The 22,620-nt window shown below is 41.6% G+C and overlaps 1 protein-coding gene across 2 annotated transcripts in view; it reads left to right on the top strand.

Annotated features, from left to right (window-relative positions):
- KCNIP4 (potassium voltage-gated channel interacting protein 4) overlaps nucleotides 1-15,967 on the top strand; it is a 976,654-nt gene extending 960,687 nt beyond the window's left edge. For both annotated transcript variants that reach the window (XM_073574668.1, XM_073574667.1), the window contains exon 8: nucleotides 14,439-15,967. In XM_073574668.1, coding sequence (XP_073430769.1) covers nucleotides 14,439-14,486 — 48 coding nt within the window. In that variant the 3' untranslated portion in view covers nucleotides 14,487-15,967. The remainder of the gene's footprint in view (nucleotides 1-14,438) is intronic.
- Nucleotides 15,968-22,620: the final 6,653 nt, after the last annotated feature.

Below are 22,620 nucleotides of genomic sequence, written 5' to 3'. Positions count from 1 at the left end.
CCATACTTAATGCAGCAGCCAGGGTCGTCCATCTGGCTAATCGGTACTCGGACATGTCCGCTCTTCGTCAGTCATTACACTGGCTGCCCTGTTATGAATGAGTCACCGTAGGAGGCAAAAGCAGAAATACAAGCTAAGTCCAGAAAACCAGAGAAGTTGGCAACTATCAGATTGCAGACCCCTGAACCTATCAACACAACTAGCAGTAGCCGTGGGGGGTTCCTACGATGCCCTAGACCCCTCGATCACAGCCGGAGAAATACATAGGCCTAAAGATAGAAAGAGGAAATCTAAACTGCCCCAGAGCAGACCCCAAAGCAATAGACAGCCCCCAACATATAATGACGGTGAAGCAAGATGAAAATACTAACACAGACAGAAAGATAGACTGAGCAAAGACGGGGCCCGAAAACTACCTAGATAGTAAAGGACAGGAAGGCTGCTGTCTGCAATCTGCCAAAACCCTATCAAAGACATAAGCCAACCAGCTGATAAGAAAAAGGCCCTGAAGCAGCTAGGCTTCAAAAACTGAATCAGCACTCAGGTATTTTCAGGAGACAGAGCTAAATGAATTCAGCACACCCCAGCAGGGAATGGCATAAATCCAGAAAAACAAAGCAAAAACAAACTCAAAGCACAAAAGCAAAAGGCCGAGCAGCAAACTTAGCTTTGAAGGAGCAGGAATTCAGACTGGTCTCCAAGGATCCCACAGAGAAATCACCCGCAGGGCAGAAGGGCGTCGGCAGCATTATATCCAGTCCGTAACTCCACTCAGCCAGTCACAATCATCAGCCTCAGGTGTTTGACAATCAGGCTCACTACCTTTCTTTACCAGAAGAGGGAGTTCCTCGGGCCTCAGTAATGAAGGGGAAAATGAACTCACAACACTGCCCATTCATTATAGGATCCAATTCAAAGTACTTGTTCTCACCCACAAAGCTCTCCACGGTGCGGCACCCCCCTACATCTCCTCCCTCATTTCTGTCTATCGGCCTAGCCGATCACTGCGCTCTGCAAACAACTTTCGACTAACCTCTGCACTAATCCGTACCTCCCACTCCCAACTCCAAGACTTCTCCCGTGCTGCTCCTATCCTCTGGAATGCCCTACCCCAAGAAATTAGGACTAACCACAATTTGCATAGTTTTAGGCGCTCCCTCAAAACACATTTCTTCAGAGCGGCCTATCACATTCACTAATCAAAGTCATTCTATGTGCAAGTGTGCGTGTGTAGCCCATTCACTATCTCCATCCATCCTTCACTCCCTCAAGATGGCTGGACCATCATTGTAAATACACCATTGTAAATACACACCTGTACTTTTTATCTCCCTCACCTCATTGTAGATTGTAAGCTCTCACGAGCAGGGTCGTCTTATTTCGTCTTATTTTGCTTTAATTATTGTATTGTTAATGTTGTTACTTATGACTTGTGTTTTGAAACTGTTTAACTGTAAAGCGCTGCGGAATATGTTGGCGCTATATAAATAAAGATTATTATTATTATGTATGTATTGGCATCTGCACCGTCGTAGCTACAGCCACAAAATTTTGCACAGTCACACGTCTGGACCCTGAGAGCATCATAGGCTATGTTGTGAGGCGAAATTTTAACCCCGCGCGTTCCAATTCACCAAACAATTTTGCCCCTATCTACATAATGGGGCAAAAGTGAAAGGAAAAGTATTGGAGGCAAATTGACAGCTGCCAGATGTGAACAAGGGGGACTTAAAGAATGAGAGCGATGGTGCCAAAGAGTATATACCGTACAGTTGTTAAGGTGGGGCCCTCACATGGGATACTCACCACACACGGGGATATGAACACTCACAAAATGCGCCACACACTACCACGTGCTTCAACACATATACCACCCTCAGCACACATTTCACCACACATACACCAACCTCACCACATAAAAGTCCAAACACAAAAGTCACCACTCAAAACTCGTCACGCTGTCCCAGAGCTGTTTAAAAGATGAAAAATGAGCTGTGATTGGTTGCTGTCAGCAACAGTTTTCTTTGTAGACAGTTGTGGTAACTGAGGCCTATTATTCTTATCATTTCTATGGTGTTATCGTCCTTTCTGTAAGGCTGTGTGCCCACGTTGCGTTTTTTTAAGCGTTTCCGTAGCGTTTGTGCCGGCTCAGATGCTGCAGAAACACTTAAAAGATGCTTCAAATTAATTTGCATGCGTTTTTGTCTTTTTGTGCCAATGCATGCGTTTTTAAACGCTCTGGAATCGCTTAGCGGCCAAAAACACAGCATGCTCATTAATTTCCACATTGCTGAGCGTTTTTAGCCTTCCCCAATGTTTCCAGAAAACGCGAGTCAAAAACGCGCGTCTTTTGTGCAAAAAACGTGCAAGAAACGCGCGGAAAAAAAGACGCGCGTTTTCTGGGAAGGGGATCAGTTTCCTGAGCGTTTAAAAACGCTAACGTGGGCACATAGCCTAAAGCTGGAAATAACACAATTTATTACCGTGCCAACACAGACCACCCTCTGACACAGACTGCAGGGGGAACCCAGTATCACACAGGATAGGATTAGATACACGGCTCAGCAGTCAGTATCACACAGGATAGGATTAGATACACAGCTCAGCAGTCAGTATCACACAGGATAGGATTAGATACACGGCTCAGCAGGCAGTATCACACAGGAGAGGATTAGACACATGGCTCAGCAGGCAGTATCACACAGGATAGGATTAGATACGCAGCTCAGCAGTCAGTATCACACAGGATAGGATTAGATACACGTCTCGGCAGGCAGTATCACACAGGATAGGATTAGATACACAGCTCAGCAGTCAGTATCACACAGGATAGGATTAGATACACGGCTCAGCAGGCAGTATCACACAGGAGAGGATTAGACACATGGCTCAGCAGGCAGTATCACACAGGATAGGATTAGATACGCAGCTCAGCAGTCAGTATCACACAGGATAGGATTAGATACACGGCTCGGCAGGCAGTATCACACAGGATAGGATAAGATATGCAGCTCAGCAGTCAGTATCACACAGGATAGGATTAGATACGCAGCTCAGCAGTCAGTATCACACAGGAGAGGATTAGACACATGGCTCAGCAGGCAGTATCACACAGGATAGGATTAGATACGCAGCTCAGCAGTCAGTATCACACAGGATAGGATTAGATACACGGCTCGGCAGGCAGTATCACACAGGATAGGATAAGATACGCAGCTCAGCAGTCAGTATCACACAGGATAGGATTAGATACGCAGCTCAGCAGTCAGTATCACACAGGATAGGATTAGATACACAGCTCAGCAGGCAGTATCACACAGGATAGGATTACATACGCAGCTCAGCAGTCAGTAACACACAAGATAGGATTAGATATGCAGCTCAGCACACAGTATCACAGAATAGTATTAGATACATGGCTCAGCAGACAGTATCACACAGGATAGGATTAGATACGCAGCTCAGCAGTCAGTATCACACAGGATAGGATTAGATACACGGCTCGGCAGGCAGTATCACACAGGATAGGATTAGATACACAGCTCAGCAGTCAGTATCACACAGGATAGGATTAGATACACGGCTCAGCAGGCAGTATCACACAGGAGAGGATTAGACACATGGCTCAGCAGGCAGTATCACACAGGATAGGATTAGATACGCAGCTCAGCAGTCAGTATCACACAGGATAGGATTAGATACACGGCTCGGCAGGCAGTATCACACAGGATAGGATAAGATACGCAGCTCAGCAGTCAGTATCACACAGGATAGGATTAGATACGCAGCTCAGCAGTCAGTATCACACAGGATAGGATTAGATACACAGCTCAGCAGGCAGTATCACACAGGATAGGATTACATACGCAGCTCAGCAGTCAGTAACACACAAGATAGGATTAGATACACGGCGCAGCAGGCAGTATCACACAGGAGAGGATTAGACACATGGCTCAGCAGGCAGTATCACACAGGATAGGATTAGATACGCAGCTCAGCAGTGAGTATCACACAGGATAGGATTAGATACACGGCTCGGCAGGCAGTATCACACAGGATAGGATAAGATATGCAGCTCAGCAGTCAGTATCACACAGGATAGGATTAGATACGCAGCTCAGCAGTCAGTATCACACAGGATAGGATTAGATACACAGCTCAGCAGGCAGTATCACACAGGATAGGATTACATACACAGCTCAGCAGGCAGTATCACACAGGATAGGATTACATACGCAGCTCAGCAGTCAGTATCACACAGGATAGGATTAGATACACGGCTCGGCAGGCAGTATCACACAGGATAGGATTAGATACACAGCTCAGCAGTCAGTATCACACAGGATAGGATTAGATACACGGCTCAGCAGGCAGTATCACACAGGAGAGGATTAGACACATGGCTCAGCAGGCAGTATCACACAGGATAGGATTAGATACGCAGCTCAGCAGTCAGTATCACACAGGATAGGATTAGATACACGGCTCGGCAGGCAGTATCACACAGGATAGGATAAGATACGCAGCTCAGCAGTCAGTATCACACAGGATAGGATTAGATACGCAGCTCAGCAGTCAGTATCACACAGGATAGGATTAGATACACAGCTCAGCAGGCAGTATCACACAGGATAGGATTACATACGCAGCTCAGCAGTCAGTAACACACAAGATAGGATTAGATATGCAGCTCAGCACACAGTATCACAGAATAGTATTAGATACATGGCTCAGCAGACAGTATCACACAGGATAGGATTAGATACGCAGCTCAGCAGTCAGTATCACACAGGATAGGATTAGATACACGGCTCGGCAGGCAGTATCACACAGGATAGGATTAGATACACAGCTCAGCAGTCAGTATCACACAGGATAGGATTAGATACACGGCTCAGCAGGCAGTATCACACAGGAGAGGATTAGGCACATGGCTCAGCAGGCAGTATCACACAGGATAGGATTACATACGCAGCTCAGCAGTCAGTATCACACAGGATAGGATTAGATACACGGCTCGGCAGGCAGTATCACACAGGATAGGATAAGATACGCAGCTCAGCAGTCAGTATCACACAGGATAGGATTAGATACGCAGCTCAGCAGTCAGTATCACACAGGATAGGATTAGATACGCAGCTCAGCAGTCAGTATCACACAGGATAGGATTAGATACGCAGCTCAGCAGGCAGTATCACACAGGATAGGATTACATACGCAGCTCAGCAGTCAGTAACACACAAGATAGGATTAGATATGCAGCTCAGCACACAGTATCACAGAATAGTATTAGATACATGGCTCAGCAGACAGTATCACACAGAATAGGATTAGATACACGGCTCAGCAGTCAGTATCACACAGGATAGGATTAGATGCACGGTTTTTATGTGCAATATAATCATTATAATGTGTTATAACTAACCACAGTTGGTTACTATGCCCAGGCAACGCCGGGCTTTTCAGCTAGTTTAAAATAAAACAATAAAAAAAAATCAAAAATACAAAAAAAAGCGTAACTTTTTTTGAGTCGCCATAACATTGCAATAAATTGCAACAACAGGCAACCAAAACATCGTATCTACCCCAGAATGGTATCAATAAAAACATCGTCTTGGCACACAAAAAATAAGCCCTCACCCATTCCCAGATCCCAAAAAATGGAGGCTGTAAAAGGAGGAGTTTCCCTCTGAAAATACTAAAAATTATAGTTATTAAAGGTGGATCTCTCCCTGCACCTCTATTGAGGTCCGATATATTATCCACTTAGTAATGCCTTAACGTTATATTTTCCTTATATTATATACTAGCTGAGACAAAACATTGTTTCAATAAAGGATATTTATTACACACACAAGTCTACAGTCTATTGCATACATATATATTTATACCCAAGCAGGCGACTATAAATATATATACAGGGTGGTCCAAAAGTAGGTGGACAGTATGTGTAATAGGGTTATGAAGGGGGAGATTTATCAAACATGGTGTAAAGTGAAACTAACTCAGTTGCCCTTAGCAACCAATCAGATTCCACTTTTCATTCTTCACAGACTCTTTGGAAAATGAAAGGTGGAATCTGATTGGTTGCTAAGGGCAACTGAGTCAGTTTCACAGATCCAGTTTTCACAGATAAATCTCCCCCAAAATGGTAAATAATTTAAATACAGATAAAAGAAACTGTATTTTAAAAGAGTATTGGAAATCTCAAAATGCTGAAGCAGTTAGAGCAAATTGGGTTGAAACATTTGGTGCTCAAGCCCCAAAGAGACAAACCATTTACCGCATTCGTGACAAATTCGATGCCACTGGCCCAATCCTTAATTCTCCAAAAACTGGATGACCCAAAACAGCCTGTACAGAAAATAATAAACAACTTGTTGCTGAAACATTTGTTCGAAGTCCAAAAAAGTCCATCAGAAGAGTCTCTTTAGAATTGGGAATTTCACGAGCTTCCATCATGCTAATCCTGAAATCTATTGGGTGGAAAGCTTATCGTCCACGTCTAATTCATGGTTTATGGGGGGATGATCCAGACAGGCGGCTGCAATTTAGTGAGATTATGCTTAACGAAATTGAAGAAAATCCAGTAATTTTAGATAACATTATGTGGAGTGATGGAGCTTCTTTCTAATTATCTGGCCTTATTAACAGACATAATTGTATTTACTGGTTTAATGAGAACATGCATTTAACATTAGATCAACAACTAAATGAGCCTGGTGTCAATGTTTGGGGTGGTATTTCAATTTGTGGTGTTTTTGGACCTTTTTTTTATGGAACAGTCACAGGAGATAAGTATCTCAAAATTCTAATGAATCAAGTTGTTCCCCAGTTACAGCAACAGCCTAATTCAAATGACCTTTATTTCCAACAAGATGGGGCCCCTCCACATTATTCAAGAGTAGTCCGCGAGTATCTTGATGAAACATTTCCTAATAAATGGATTGGCTGAAGAGGCCCACTTGATTGGCCGGCCCGTTCACCAGACTTGACCCCAATGGATTTTTTCTTTTGGGGAATACTCAAGGAGAAAGTTTATAGTCGAAAACCAAAAAGTGTCAGTGATTTGAAAAATGACATAAGAGATGCATTTCAAGAAATTAATACCCAAAGAGACGTGTGCAAAAAGGTTTGTCGAAGCGTAAGAGGCAGACTTGAGAGCTGTGCAAATTGGGATGGAAAACAGTGTGAGCCCCTGCGTTGATAAAATTTAAGGGCTTTTGTATTATTTTTCAGAATAAAACTTAATTGTCAGTGTTATGCTTGTGTTGGTAAATATAATTTTATATATAATAAATCAAAATAAATGTTATTATTTTCTGTCCATCTACTTTTGGACCACCCTGTGTGTGTGTATATGTGTGTATATATATATATATATATATATATATATATATATATATATATATATATATATATATATATATATATATACACTAGCTGAAAAGCCCGGCGTTGCCTGGGCATAGTAACCAACTGGGGTTAGTTATAACAAATTATAATGATTATATTGCACATAAAAACCGTGCATCTAATCCTATCCTGTGTGATACTGACTGCTGAGCCATGTATCTAATCCTGTTCTGTGTGATACTGTCTGCTGAGCCATGTATCTAATACTATTCTGTGTGATACTGTGTGCTGAGCTGCGTATCTAATCCTATCCTGTGTGTTACTGACTGCTGAGCTGCGTATCTAATCCTATCCTGTGTGATACTGCCTGCTGAGCTGTGCATCTAATCCTATCCTGTGTGATACTGCCTGCTGAGCCATGTGTCTAATCCTCTCCTGTGTGATACTGCCTGCTGAGCCGTGTATCTAATCCTATCCTGTGTGATACTGACTGCTGAGCTGCGTATCTAATCCTATCCTGTGTGATACTGCCTGCTGAGCCATGTGTCTAATCCTCTCCTGTGTGATACTGCTTGCTGAGCTGTGTATCTAATCATATCCTGTGTGATACTGACTGCTGAGTTGTGTTTCTAATCCTATCCTGTGTGATACTGACTGCTGAGCCATGTATCTAATCCTATCCTGTGTGATACTGTGTGCTGAGCCGTGTATCTAATCCTATCCTGTGTGATACTGGGCTCCCCCTGCAGTCTGTGTCAGAGGGTGGTCTGTGTTGGCACGGTAATAAATTGTGTTATTTCCAGCTTTAGGCTATGTGCCCACATTAGCGTTTTTAAACGCTCAGGAAACTGATCCCCTTCCCAGAAAATGCCCGTCTTTTGTCCGCGTGTTTCTTGCGCATTTTTTGCACAAATGACGCGCGTTTTTGACGCACGTTTTCTGAGATCATTGGGGAAGGCTAAAAACGCTCAGCAATGCGGAAATTAATGAGCATGCTGTGTTTTTAGCCACTAAGCGATTCCTGAGCGTTTAAAAACGCATGCATTGGCACAAAAAGCCAAAAATGCATGCAAATTAATTTGAAGCTTCTTTTAAGTGTTTCTGCAGCGTCTGAGCCGGCAGAAACGCTGCGGAAACGCTTAAAAAAGCAACGTGGGCACACAGCCTTACAGAAGGACGATAATACCATAGAAATGATAAGAATAATAGGCCTCAGTTACCACAACTGTCTACAAAGAAAACTGTTGCTGATAGCAACCAATCACAGCTCATTTTTCATCTTTTAAACAGCTCTGGGACAGCGTGGTGAGTTTTGAGTGGCGACTTTTGTGTTTCGACTTTTATGTGGCGAGGTTGGTGTATGTGTGGTGAAATGTGTGCTGAGGGTGGTATATGTGCTGAAGCACGTGGTAGTGTGTGGCGCATTTTGTGTGGATGTTCATATCCCCGTCTGTGGTGAGTATCCCATGTCAGGGGACCACCTTAGCAACTGTACGGTATATACTCTTTGGCGCCATCGCTCTCATTCTTTAAGTCCCCCTTGTTCACATCTGGCAGCTGTCAATTTGCCTCCAACACTTTTCCTTTCACTTTTTCCCCATTATGTAGATAGGGGCAAAATTGTTTGGTGAATTGGAACGTGCGGGGTTAAAATTTCACCTCACAACATAGCCTATGATGCTCTCAGGGTCCAGACGTGTGACTGTGCAAAATTTTGTGGCTGTAGCTACGACGGTGCAGATGCCAATACATACATACACTTTTGCCCCATTATGTAGATAGGGGTAATATTGTTTGGTGAATTGGAACACGTGGGGTTAAAATTTCGCCTCACAACCTAGCTTATGACACTCTCGGGGTCCAGACGTGTGACTGTGCCAAATTTTGTGGCTGTAGCTGCGATGGTGCGGATGCCAATCCCGGACATACATACATACATACATACACATCCACATTGAGCTTTATATATTAGATATACAGATACTACAGCACAAATACAGTAATATCACCACAATTTCACTTGTGCTGCGTGGAGTCCCTTGCTGACCTGAGGTAAACTGATGAGCGTGGGAAAAAGTTCATAATCTTTCCCACGCTTATTAGCTCATCTCCGGGCAGCCAATGAGGCTGCACAGAGATGAATTCAGTCATTTAACAGTGGTTTACAGCGTGGCTGGTCGCATTAGCACTGGTCCACGCTGTAAACTAATTAACCCCTTGTCATGGATTGCAGTGGGGACCTGACTGAACAGCAGAGAGGTATGTATATTGTTGCTTTTTTATTTTATATTTTTTTTTTACAGATCATGGTATTTTATTGGAATAGCAGATTAATAAATCTGGTCAAAAACTTTGGTGTTTATTTCAATATAAGATTTTGTAATTAATGTGTGTGTGTTTTTTTATCCCTTTACTATTCTAGGGTTAATAATGGATAGGTGTCTTATTGTCACCTTTCAATAGCAAGGAGACATTAACCCCTTATTACCCCATATCCCACAGCTACACGGGAGTGGGATGAGAGAGGCTAAGTGCCAGAATTGGCGCATCTTATAGATGTGCCTTTTCTGGGGTGTCTGGGGGCAGATTTTTTTAGCTGGGGGGGCCAAAAACAATGGTCCCTCTCAATGCTATTAATATCTGCCCTCACTCACTGTCTTTCCCTCTCTGGTTGCTAAATTACCGAAGGAGCCCACTCATTTTTTTTTTAGCAAATTAACCCCTTAATTTAACACCTACATGTCCCAAATTTTGCACACATACCCTAATCTAATTATTAGTCAAAGACATAAAAAACTAAATTAAATGAAATGGTTTACTGTATGTAAACCATGTGTCATTTCATGTCGGGTTTTGTAATGATTTTACAGAAGCCGGCAATTGATTTCGCGGCAATTCTGTAGAACTCTATGAAATATAAATATATATATATGTGTCTCAATTACATGTGTATATACAGTAGATATATATATGTATTCTATGTGTCTATATCTATTTTTTCTATTCTTTATTAAACATGTCAGTGTGATTTCACTGTATCGCAAAATGAATTGCTGGCTTTTGTTAAGGGACACCGGTGCGTTTTTCTCGCAAGTCACACTTGTGGTCCGTGTGTAATCCAATTTTTTTCTCGCACCCATAGACTTGCATTGGCGTGTGGTGTCCGATAATCGGTGACAATCGCAGCATGCTGCGATTTTCTCTGCCCAATTAAAACGATAGAGAAAAAATCGGATGATGGGAGCTGCTCCATAGATTAACATTGGGACGAGTGCAATCCGATTTTTTTTTATCGCATTGCACTCGTCCATTTTTCTTGCTAGTGTGACTCCGGCCTTACTCTTATCATTTTGAATTCTATGGTTAACGGGAGCTATAAACAAAAGTAGCAGCAAATACACCTCATTTACTTCACAGGGGGTCTGATATAAAACAGAAAACAACCAGCGCCTACTAACCAATCCTGTTATAATTGCATTCACATTGCACCTCAGAGAAGGCCTTTCTGCCTCCTGTCCGATCCTCACTGGTCTAACAATACATTTAAATTGCAAAAGAGCAAATCTAGTAAATAGAAGAGAGGTAAAAGAAATAAAACACAACAACCAATCAGACTATAGGCCAGGTTGAAGCTCTGATAAACAGAGTTTACATCAAGGCCTCACTAGCCTTAAGGCCCTTTTACATTTAGCGATGCACCAGCGATCCGACCAGCGATACGACCCGGTCAGGATCGCTGGTGCATCGCTAAATGATCGCTAGTGAGCTGCCACACAGAAAGATCTCACAGCGATGCAGCAGCGACGCAGCGCACGATACTCACCTTTCACACATAGCGATCCTGACGTCCTCCCGCCCGCGTCCAGCGTCGCTCGTCGTCACAGCAGGAAGCCCAGCAGGAAGCAGACGACGAGAAATGGAGCCGCCCGATCTCGCGCGATCAGCCATGGACAGCGGGGGAGCGGTCAGAGGTAAGTATCACACATAGCGATATCGCTAGCAATATCGCTATAACATCACAAAATCAGTGACGTTTTAGCGATATTGCTAGCGATATCACTTGGTGTAAAACCCCCTTTACTGGTTGTAATCGGCCATTTTGAGGTGTCTGCACATGGTGGGGCACATGAGACAGGGAAAATGCCATTTTGTCTGTGTAAATGGTTGTGCTCTGTGACAATATTTCCCTTCTACAGAGACACTACTGGTTGTCATTTTTTTTTTTTTACACAAACTTTGGATTTTTTTTCACCACTTAAATAAAAAAGAACCTAGACATGTTTGGTTTACAAGAATTCATAATGACCTGGAGAATCACAATGGCAGGTCAGTGTTAGCATTTAGTGAACATGGTAAAAAAAATAAAATTGTGGAATTGCACTTTTTTTTTGTAATTTCACCTCAATTTTCTTCCCGGTTTCCCATAGACTATATGGTAAAATCAATGGTCAATCAATGGATCGAAATTACAACTTGTCCCGCAAAAACAAGCCCTCACATTGCCATATTGACGCAAAAATGAAAGTTATGGCTCTGGGAAGAAGGGGAGTGAAAAAACAAAACCGCAAAAATGTAAAATCCTGAGGTCGTGAAGGAGTTAAGGAAATTGGAACCTTTTTTTATATTCAAAAACATAAGGAAGAAAATAAAACCAGAAGAAGCACAACATATAACTAAAAAGAAAAAGATTTTAAAAAAAGGACAATCAGGAGTGAACATCATGGTTTAATGTATTTCTATGTCCATTTATACAACAGGTCTATGGGAAAAGGTCAGTGTACGCTGACCACTTTACAGTAAATCATTGTTTTTATATTTTTTTTCACATGAGTTATGCTGAACTAAAAACTGCTTTAATAAGAAGATTGTCTCTTCAGAGAGGAGGAGGACTAGAACTCTAGTGCCACCTATTGGAAGTAGCAATCCTAAAAGTCAATGTCGACCCTTTAACGAGCCTTGTTACATGACTTAGGATAAAAGCCAAAACCAGAATCTCAATTTGCAGACACTGTGTTTCGGGGTACTGCCCCTCGTCAGTGCAAAGTGTGAGATCTGGTTTGGCTGTGTGAGAGGCGTCTGACCAATATCCAAGAAGTATTGTTTCTCCTTGTCTGCAAATTGAGATTCTGGTTTTGGCTTTTATCCTAATTCATGTAACAAGGCTCGTTAAAGGGTCGACATTGACTTTTAGGATTGCTACTTCCAATAGGTGGCACTAGAATTCTAGTCCTCCTCCTCTCTGAAGAGACAACTTGCATAATTCCCAGAGGAGCATTGCAGCTTTAAGTCTCCTCATCTTGGCATGCTTAGCACGTCATTCTCTGCAAGGAGAAACAATACTTCTTGGATGTTAATAAGAAGACTCCTGTATTGGTAGATATGTGGAGTATAGGCATTGTTGTTAATAAAGAATATGTAGTTGCATAATTATCTCAAGCAAAAGGCTAATATCTTAAAAATTGATTAATGTTCACGCCCGTCTGAACATTGGTCGGATTATGTATTTGTCAAGATGGCAGAACAGAATGTTCTTAGTTATACTTCGGTCTGAGCTGACTTATGTCAAAGCCTACATTCTCCTGTGGATTCTCATCTGACTGAATGCAAGGAAAGGATTGTGTGGAGATTATTTTCTAAAATTCGCATTTCAACCATTGTGGTTAGGGCTATGGTAACTCACATATATTCCAATAAGACATAATAATAACAAAATATTGGGTAGACCAATCTTATGCTGCAAAACAACTCTAGGCATAACCTCCAGGCATGGAGTCCTCAAGACCACAGATGGCACCAAGACATTAGCAGGAGTTCTTTAACTCCTGTAATCTGTGAGGTGGGGTCTGCATGAAGTGGACTTGTTTTATTTAAACATCCATAAGATTCTCAATCGGATTGAAAAATTTGGAGGCAAAGTCAACACCTTGAACTCTTTCTCAAGTTCCTCAAACCATTCCTGAACATTTTTGCAGTGTGTCAGTTAGTCCACTTCCATTATCATATAATGCCATGAAAGGGTGCCATTGGTCTTTAAAAGATATTTAGTTAGGTGGTATGTGTCAAAGTAACATCCACATGAATGCCAGGACACAAGGGTTTCCAGCAGAATAATGCCCAGGGCGTTACCCGAGCCTCCTCTAAGTACCGTAAGTGACGTAAGATGGTGTAAAATGAAATGTGATTCATCTGATCAGGCCAACTTCTTCCATTGATTTATGGTTCAGTTTTGATTATTTGCCTATATTCAGAAGTGGTCAATGGACAGCATGTGTGGGTTCTGACCTCTTTCTATTACAGCAAGCACTGAATGTTTTAACTATTTGTGAGATTATTATTAAGTTAACTTATTTGTGGCATCAGAACAGACAGGTTAGATTTTGCTTCAACGCACAGCAATAAACTCTAGTTAGTCGGTTGCCCTTCCTTCGATTAGTTTACATTGGTACTAACAACTGAAGAACCCCATAGGAATAGTTATTTTGAAGATGGACTGACCTAGCGGTCTAAAAATCAAAATCTGGCCAAGGGATCATTACACTTTTCCATTTTTCCTGCTTCTACCCTTACAGAAATGTTACGGCCTTCATATCAAACAGGTGACCTGCATGGCTAATATATCTAATATCCACCTTGACCGAGGGATGGGAAACAACATATGAGTGAAGTTGTACATTTCTGTTAAGCTCTTTATAAAAGCTAAGGAAGTATTCCCCTATAAATATATGTGAGCACGTCTTTAGAAAATATCAAACATGAACTCAGTGTGGAAATATCTCAGCTTCGATCACGTTGGGCGTCAAAGCTCAACCAGCCTAAGCAATCTCGTCTGTGAACATTTCATTTCTTGTGTCCACAGAAGAGACCTTTACTACTAAATAAAAACCAACAAGATCCACCTAAAATGTAATTACTTTCTTTTCTCAAATACAAACCTTGAAAGAATTTCCAATACTGATCACCGATCTCCACGGTATTACTCTTCATACTTCACGAGGTTGTAATATGTTACAGGATTTGCTATAAAATATATGTCAACCTTTTGGTTTTTGAATATTTTCTATTATTTTTTCTGTCTTTTTTAGGATGAAAATATCATGTGCTCTATGCAGCTGTTTGAGAATGTGATTTAGCTCATGTTCGCGGACTATGAAGGACAAGACGTATCATCTATTTTTGACAATAATTTGGAGCCGCAGTTTCCATCTTAACCATGAATAGACTGTTCAGCTTTTTACTAAGTCATATATTATGCAAAGTAGCTTTTCTATGATGCCTTCCAAAAATCAGGTCTCATGATGTATAGTGTTTCAGGTTTGTTTCCATACTTAATACATTTCATATGTTGATAAGAATTGTTTTACATTTCTGGGACCTTTTATTTTAAATGAGGCTTTTCAGGACTTTGATAGTGAATTGATGACCTATTTTTGGAGTAGGTCAACATCAGATCAGTGGAGGTCCGTCTCCCGACACCTCAGTCAGCTGTTTTGTAGCAGCCAGATGTAACTGGAGCTGGGGCAGCACAGTGGCCATTTTTGGGTCTGCAATTCAGTTCCTATTGAAGCAAACAAAATTTGAGCTGCAGAACTTGAGATTAGTCACTACACGGTATACAGAGACCTGCTGTCCGGCGCTGGACACTATATACATCTAGATGCAGAAGAAACTGCAAACAGCGGGTATGTCGGGGGTGGAATCGCCACCGATCTGTTTGTGATGATCTGTCCTAATTGCTTCTGCACACGGCAGTATTTCCGGTCCAACTGCAATCCGACAAAACATCGGATCCCACTGGGACCAATCTTATTCTATAGGACATGTCCTATTTTTTCCTTGGAAAGAGCCAAACTGGGGAAAAAAAAAACTGCATGCCCGAGTGTGAACCAATATTGGGATCGCCATGCAAGTCATTGAGTCCGTGGAAAACATCAGACCGCACTCAGATGACATCTGAGTCTAGTCTGATTTCTGCGCACTCGCTGAATGGAGAAGATGGAGAAATGTTTTTCTTCATCTTATCCTCATCCAAGAGAATTGGACCCCACTCTGATCAAACTCTGATCACACTCTGATCACACTCTGATCAAACTGTACCTGATTTTCTTGAATGAATCTACACCTATTCTTTGGCTAGGTCATCAGCATGTAAGTCCTGGGCAACCCTTTGCATTTTAGCATTAGTAAATTATTTATGAATCATGATATTTTGTTTATCACCGAGCACCTATAAATACTCCAATCAGACAGGTTGTGGGCTGGACCAATAATAAAACCAATGTACAATGGGTCTGCCAACAAATTGGCGAGATCTGATAAAATAACAGGTGTATTTTTGTTAATGATTGTGCCTATTTATTTCATATGAATTGTAGATGATATTTATTTGGTTATGAAATGAAAATATAAGACTGTATCTGTCTGACTTTATGCCTTCTACCTGGAAGAAATGCCTACAAACGGGTGAGGAACTGTAAGTCTTAAAACATTTTGCTATTCTTTTTCGTATTCTAGGATGAGTATTAGTTTTGAAAGGAAGAGATGGTTATTTTTTCATTGGCACTACCATGACCAACCATGAAGCTTCAGTAAAATAAGATTTCTAGAAGAAAAAGGTTGTTGATTTCAGTATTTGAATATTTAAAGGGGATCTGGTAAGGTCTTCATAATAACAGACATTTACAATCCACCATTCCTACATTGGCCCTATACAATGGCCACCGGCTACAATGCTTTGACCCTGAAGTCAGTTTAGAGAGCAAGACATTTCCGTGGTGTAGAAAGTAATGTAACTGATTCACTAATAATTGAGATACCAATTAATTATAGACAAAACCCTAGGTCAGTGGCGGCGAACCTATGGCACGCGTGCCAGAGGAGGCACGCAGATGACGGTGGAGGGGAGCAGTGGGTCACAGGAGGCAGGAGCTGGCTGCTACAGCTAACTCCTGTGCCTGCTGCTAAAGAGAAATGAATATTCACTGCATTGGCAATGAATATTAATTTCTCTTATAGCGCGCACAGTGTGAGCAGCAATCGCCGACTTCCAGCAGCTGCCAGACTATCAAAGGTGCCTGCTCATTATGGTAATGGATATTCACCTCTCTACACTCCCATAGGCGTGGAGAGAGGTGAATATTCATTACCTTAATGAGCGGGGACATTAAGGAGCACTTACAAGCTCTTTGATATTGACTCTATAGCGCGCTAATGTAAAACCTCAGTATTGCGGGCACTTTGCGAAATATAAGTGGATTTTGGATTGCAATTTGGGCACTCCGTCTCTAAAAGGTTTGCCATCACTGCCTTAGGTCCTCAACTGTTGGTAGCTGTAGCCTTCAAGAACACAATGTCCCGAGGTGGTACTCACACTGCCCTAATGTTGTACTATAATTACACAGCACAGTGCATGATTATGGCCTTATGAGTATTATGATGTACTTTATATGAAGATCAAAACTATATTTTAATCAATATATTTTGAAATTATAATAAGTTCCACAATTGGATGTGTTTACAAATAATGTTCCTGTGCTGAGATAATCTTATAACTGTCCCCCTGCTGTGTACTGTGTAATGGCTGTGTCTGACCGTACAGGACCATGGTCTGATCATATCCCAGCTCCTGGGCAGTGGAGGAAGAAAAAGAGAGGATACAGACATTACAGCACGGGATTGCAGCTTTAAAAAAGAAAATCACATGGCTTGTAGAGCTTACGGTGCATACATTACAGTGCATACTGCTTGATCCCATTCTATTCTTATTCCATCAAATAAGCTCTTTCTAAAGCCTCACTCCCTCTCTGTAATCACTCTCTGACCTCTCCTAAGGCTCATCTAAGATCCATGGTAAATAAGAAATAAAAAAAATAAGTATAATTATAATGGAATTGAGCTTAGATTAGCTTTAGGAAAGGTCAGAGACTAACTACAGAGAAAGCTGTAAGGTGGAGCTTGTCTGAAAGAATGTGGACAGAACAGTATTGAGCAGCCAGCACTGTAGTATATTACATGAAGGCTCTACAAGCAGATCAAAATATATTTAAATTAAAAACAACTGCTAATTTTTTTTAACAAGTAGAACAAAAAATGGGCTAAAAGAAGCCCTAGCCAGCTCACCAACCACAGCCACAGCACGGAACCTCGTCTGGACCAAACGATAGTTGATAGTAGACAAAAACATGAGGGGCGTTCCAGCTGATAAAATTTCTTGCTTTATTGAAAAAATTAGAATAGTACAGCGGCTTACTCCTCAAGAATGGATGGATGTGCTATGAGGCACTGGAATAACAGCTACGTGTTTCGACCCTACATGGGTCTTTATCACCAAAGATCGAAAAACGGCTCAGGCCGCTCGAGCACGATCAGTGATAACCGCCAGGGGGGCCGATCGCTGATGTGTCACAAAATCAGCAAGATCACTTAGTGTGACGGGGCCTTTAGTGCGGTGAATCCTTTTCAATCTCTGATTCAGCTCTTTTTAACAGGCATCGGCACAGAGCCGCTTCTGGGATCTTTTACACATTTTCAAGTTTACTAGCGCCAGTGTGTTTATTGTTACTTATCTAGATCCTTCTGAATGCTTTCTCTGTCTTCTCTCATGTTAGCTATCACTCCTAGCTTTCTATTATCTGCAAATTTGATTAGTTTACCTTCTGTTCTCTTATCTAGATCATTTATAAAAATGTTGAACACTTGGGGTAGGAAAGAGCCTTGTGGTACACCACTTGAAACACTCTTCCAATTGGATGTGCAACCATTTATTACCACTCTTTGAGTTCAATCACTGAGCCAGTTATGAATCCACTTAACCGTAGCCTTGTCAATCCCATACTGTATCATTTTTTTTTTAATAAGGATAGGATGTGATACTTTATCAAATGATTTCCAGAAGTTTAGATATTCTATTTCTGCCACATTTCCTTGATTCACCCAGTTAATGATTCCATCATAAATGGAAATTAGAATAGTCTGGCATGACTTGTTTGCTACAAACCCATGCTGGCTCTGGTTAGTTACTGTATGCTTATCCAAGTACTTACATACATGCTGTTTAATAATTTGTTCAAAGATCTTTCCTGGTATAAAAGTAAGGCTCACTGGCCTGTAATTTCCTGTCTCCATCTTCTTTCCTTTTTTTTGAAGATAGGGACAACATTTGCCCTTCTCTAATCTTCTGGGACTTCTCCAATTCTCCAGGATGTTTTAAAGATTCTGGCTAGTGGTTCTTTAATTTCATCTTCTAACTATTTTAGTACCCTAGGATGTAATTCTTCTGGACAAAGAGATTTAAATTCATTTAAAGTAGCTAAGTGTTCCCTCACAACCTCTCTCTTTATAGGTAGTGTGGATTCTTTTATTCCTTCGATAAAACAGTGAAGATCAGTTGATGTTACATTTGGTTTCTTAGAGAACACAGATTTAAAATAGGATTTTCAAAGTTTGGCCTTCTCAACATCATTTTTGACCACGTCACCCTTTTCATCCTGTAAAAATCTTATAGCATCTTTGACTTTTCTTTTTGCTTTTGAAATACATTCAAAATCTTGTTTTATTGCTTTTGGTCTCCCTTGCAAGTTTCACTTAATTACTGGCTTTAGCTCTTCTAACGCTTGCCCTTCATTCCCTGCAGACAGCATTATTTTCTTCTTTAGTTATGCCCCCTCTTTCCATTTGATATACATTTCTTTTTTCCTTTTATCTAGTGTGTAAGTTCTGTGCTCATCCATCCTGTTTATTTCCAATTCTTCCTTCTTTTTTGGATTATTATTGACTGTGCAGTGAGAATTTCCTAAAGAAAAAGTTCTCATCCTTCTTGGACATTTGTGTTCTTTAGAACATCCAGTTATTGGACCTTTCCTACCCTCTTTGTGAGTCAATTAAAATCTGCCTTTCTGAAGTCAAACTTTAAAGTCTTCCTCCTCACAGGTCTTCCTCCTCTTGTAATTCAAAATTTGAGGATAGCATAATCGCTGCCTCCTAAATTCCTAGCCAACTTTACTTCATCAACCATTTATTCCTTGTTAGTAAGAATTAGGTCCAAAATGGCAGATCCTCTTGTTATCTCTTCTACCTTTTGAAAGATAAAGTTGTCAGCAAGAGAAGATAAGAGTTTTCTGTACCCATTACTTTTGCCTGAGAAAGATTTCCAACAAATATCTGAATAGTTAAAATCACCCATAATCACTTTGGCATACTTTTTTGAGAACAAAGACATCTGATTTATATGCACTACCACTTTTGTGTAATTAAGGATACCCTCTCGCAGTGAGGTTTTAAACTCAGCGGGAGTATTGTCACATACTCACTACAAAACCCTGCATGAGGACATATCTTCTCCCTTTTTCCCCCCATTTCTGAGCGCTGTTTGGTATATACTTTTTCTTTTTCCTACATTATCTGACAGTAGGTGGTACTGTCACCCAAACTTTTCAGCTAGAATCCCAGAAGTTTGTCAAAGCGCCAGTGGGCTTTATACATATGATTTAAGAAGTTCAGCCATATCTTCAGTCTGTCCAGGTGGCCTATAGCAAACACCTAAAATAATGTACATTCTGCTCTTTTCTCCTTGTATTCTTACACAGTTACTACAGAGCTACCATTCTCTGAAGCTTGGATCTCTGTAGAGATATAAGCTTTCCTAACACACAATGCAACATCTCCTCGTGTTAAGCCTGCTTTTAATAAATAAGATGTAGCCTTCAAGGTTTGCATTCCAATCATGTGTATCAAACCACTAATTTTCAGAGTCACCTATGACATGATGTCTCTTTCTGTGTTAGCCACTCCAATTCTCCTATTTCGATCTCTGGTCTCCCGCTGGACAGATGGTACTCACTTGAGTATGTCCAGGTCCAATGGTGAATGATACCGATGTCAGATTTAGGTGATTTTAGATCCAGAATAACCTGATTCTTAACTGGGGATATAGCAGTGACAGTAAGAAGTAACAATGACAAGTTTGGCCTGAGGTAGAGATAATACTTAGGTAACTGGAAGCTGCACTTACTGTGCAATGGTATAAATTGCAGTATTAAATGATTGATTCCTTAGGAGCGCTGCTGGAAGTGAAGCGCTGAATTAAAGTTATAGATGGGTAGCGGAGTAGCAGTCTGTGTCCGCTGATGGAACGAGGTGCTTGCCTAGGTGAACCTGCTAGTGATCGTTAGTTGATCCAGATGGAGAGCAGTTGGAGCTCAGGCCCTGTATGACAGATGTGAGTGAATGACAGGCTAGGCCAGTTGTGGAAACGAAGTGCTGGGTTGGTGTACTTACTTGGGGTGGCTGGTGCTCGGTGAGGTAGGCTGGGTGATGGTGCTCGGCTGGAGCGCTGATCCTGCAGCTGCTGCGGCTGCACGTGGAAGACGCAACCACCTCGAGTGCTCCGGCCGGAAGCTACGCAGAGGGGCACGGCGAGTGGTGGGGGCGGAGCTTGTGTGACGTCACACTGGAAGCAAGGACGGGGGCGCAGAAGAGGCACAAAACCAATGCGTTTCAAGGGAATACTTCCCTCTTCATCAGGGTTGTGCCAATTGGTGTGTATACTATCCTTTTGTAGCAGCGCTGGGTCAATTAGTTCCTCCATCACCTGAACGAAATGTCTAATTGGCTCCTGAATTAAATCAATTAGATGTGGAATGTGTATCACCTAGATGAGTGCAGGACCCTGGGATTAGTTATTTGTAAGAGGGCAAAATTAGACATACAAACACGAATTAACCCTTCTTTATCCAGGAGTTTTTAAATTAGAAAAAGTCACTAAAAAGATAACTAGAAAGATGCCTGAAAAGTTATCTTTACATGTAACATGCCTCCATAGGCTATTTAGTATACTGCAATTAGTATGCCCAAAGGAGCTGAAAGAGTGGAAAAAAAATGCAAAAAGCTTCTACATTCATAAATTAGCAAGAACTCTCCTACCTAAGAGGATTTTTTATGGAAATAAAAAACCTAAATTTTATTAGAAACCCTTCTTAAAAAAGAAAATTGACTGCATGTAACAGATACATAAAAAGATGAATTTTTTTTAAAATTAATTTTTTTTGTTTTGTTTTGTTTTAAAAATACGTATTGTGGCGAGCCAGAAAAAAATCCTCTTAGGTAGGAGAGTTCTTGCTAATTTATGAATGTAGACGCTTTTTGCTTTTTTTTTTTTCACTGTTTCATGGATAAACTTCTGGATAAAGAAGGGTTAATTCGTGTTTGTATGTCTAATTTTGCCCTCTTACAAATGACTAATCCCAGGGTCCTGCACTCATCTAGGTGATACACATTCCACATCTAATTGATTTAATTCAGGAGCCCAATTAGACATTTGGTTCAGGTGATGGAGGAACTAATTGACCAGCACTGCTACAAAAGGACGGTATGCACACCAATTGGCACAACCCTGATGAAGAGGAAAGTATTCCCTTGAAACGCGTTGGTTTTGTGCCTCTTCTGCGCCCCCGTCCTTGCTTCCAGTGTGACGTCACACAAGCTCCGCCCCCACCACTCGCCGTGCCCCTCTGCGTAGCTTCCGGCCGGAGCGCGCAAGGTGCCGGCGTCTTCCACGTGCAGTTGCAGCCGCAGCAGCTGCAGGATCAGCATTCCAGCCGAGCACCATCACCCAGCCTACCTCACCGAGCACCAGCCACCCCAAGTAAGTGCACCAACCCAGCACTTCGTTTCCGCAGCTGGCCTAGCCTGTCATTCACTCACATCTACCATACAGGGCCTGAGCTCCAACCTCCCTCCATCTGGATCAACTAACGATCACTAGCAGGTTCACCTAGCCCAGCACCTCGTTCCATCAGCGGACACAGACTGCTACTCCGCTACCCATCTATAACCTTAATTCAGCGCTTCACTTCCAGCAGCGCTCCTAAGGAATCAATCATTTAATACTGCAATTTATACCATTGCACAGTAAGTGCAGCTTCCAGTTACCTAAGTATTATCTCTACCTCAGGCCAAACTTGTCATTGTTACTTCTTACTGTCACTGCTATATCCCCAGTTAAGAATCAGATTATTCTGGATCTAAAATCACCTAAATCTGACATTGGTATCATTCACCATTGGACCTGGACATACTCAAGTGAGTACCATCTGTCCAGGTAGCAGCTTGCTACCTTTTCTATTGGTCAGTTCAATCCTAAAAATTCTTACTACTTTATCCAGCAGTTTTTCCTATATACGGATCACCAAACAGAGTGAAGCATCCCTGACATCAAGAATCACCTCCGACCTTGGGTTCCTTCTCACACCATTAAGTGAGTATCCGTGT

The sequence above is a fragment of the Dendrobates tinctorius genome, unplaced genomic scaffold, assembly GCF_039654945.1.
Source record: "Dendrobates tinctorius isolate UK_male_01 unplaced genomic scaffold, ASM3965494v1 ptg000039l, whole genome shotgun sequence".
NCBI lineage: Eukaryota > Metazoa > Chordata > Amphibia > Anura > Dendrobatidae > Dendrobates > Dendrobates tinctorius.
The sequence above is the reverse complement of the archived record's forward strand: the minus strand, read 5'-3'. Positions and strand labels throughout refer to the sequence as shown.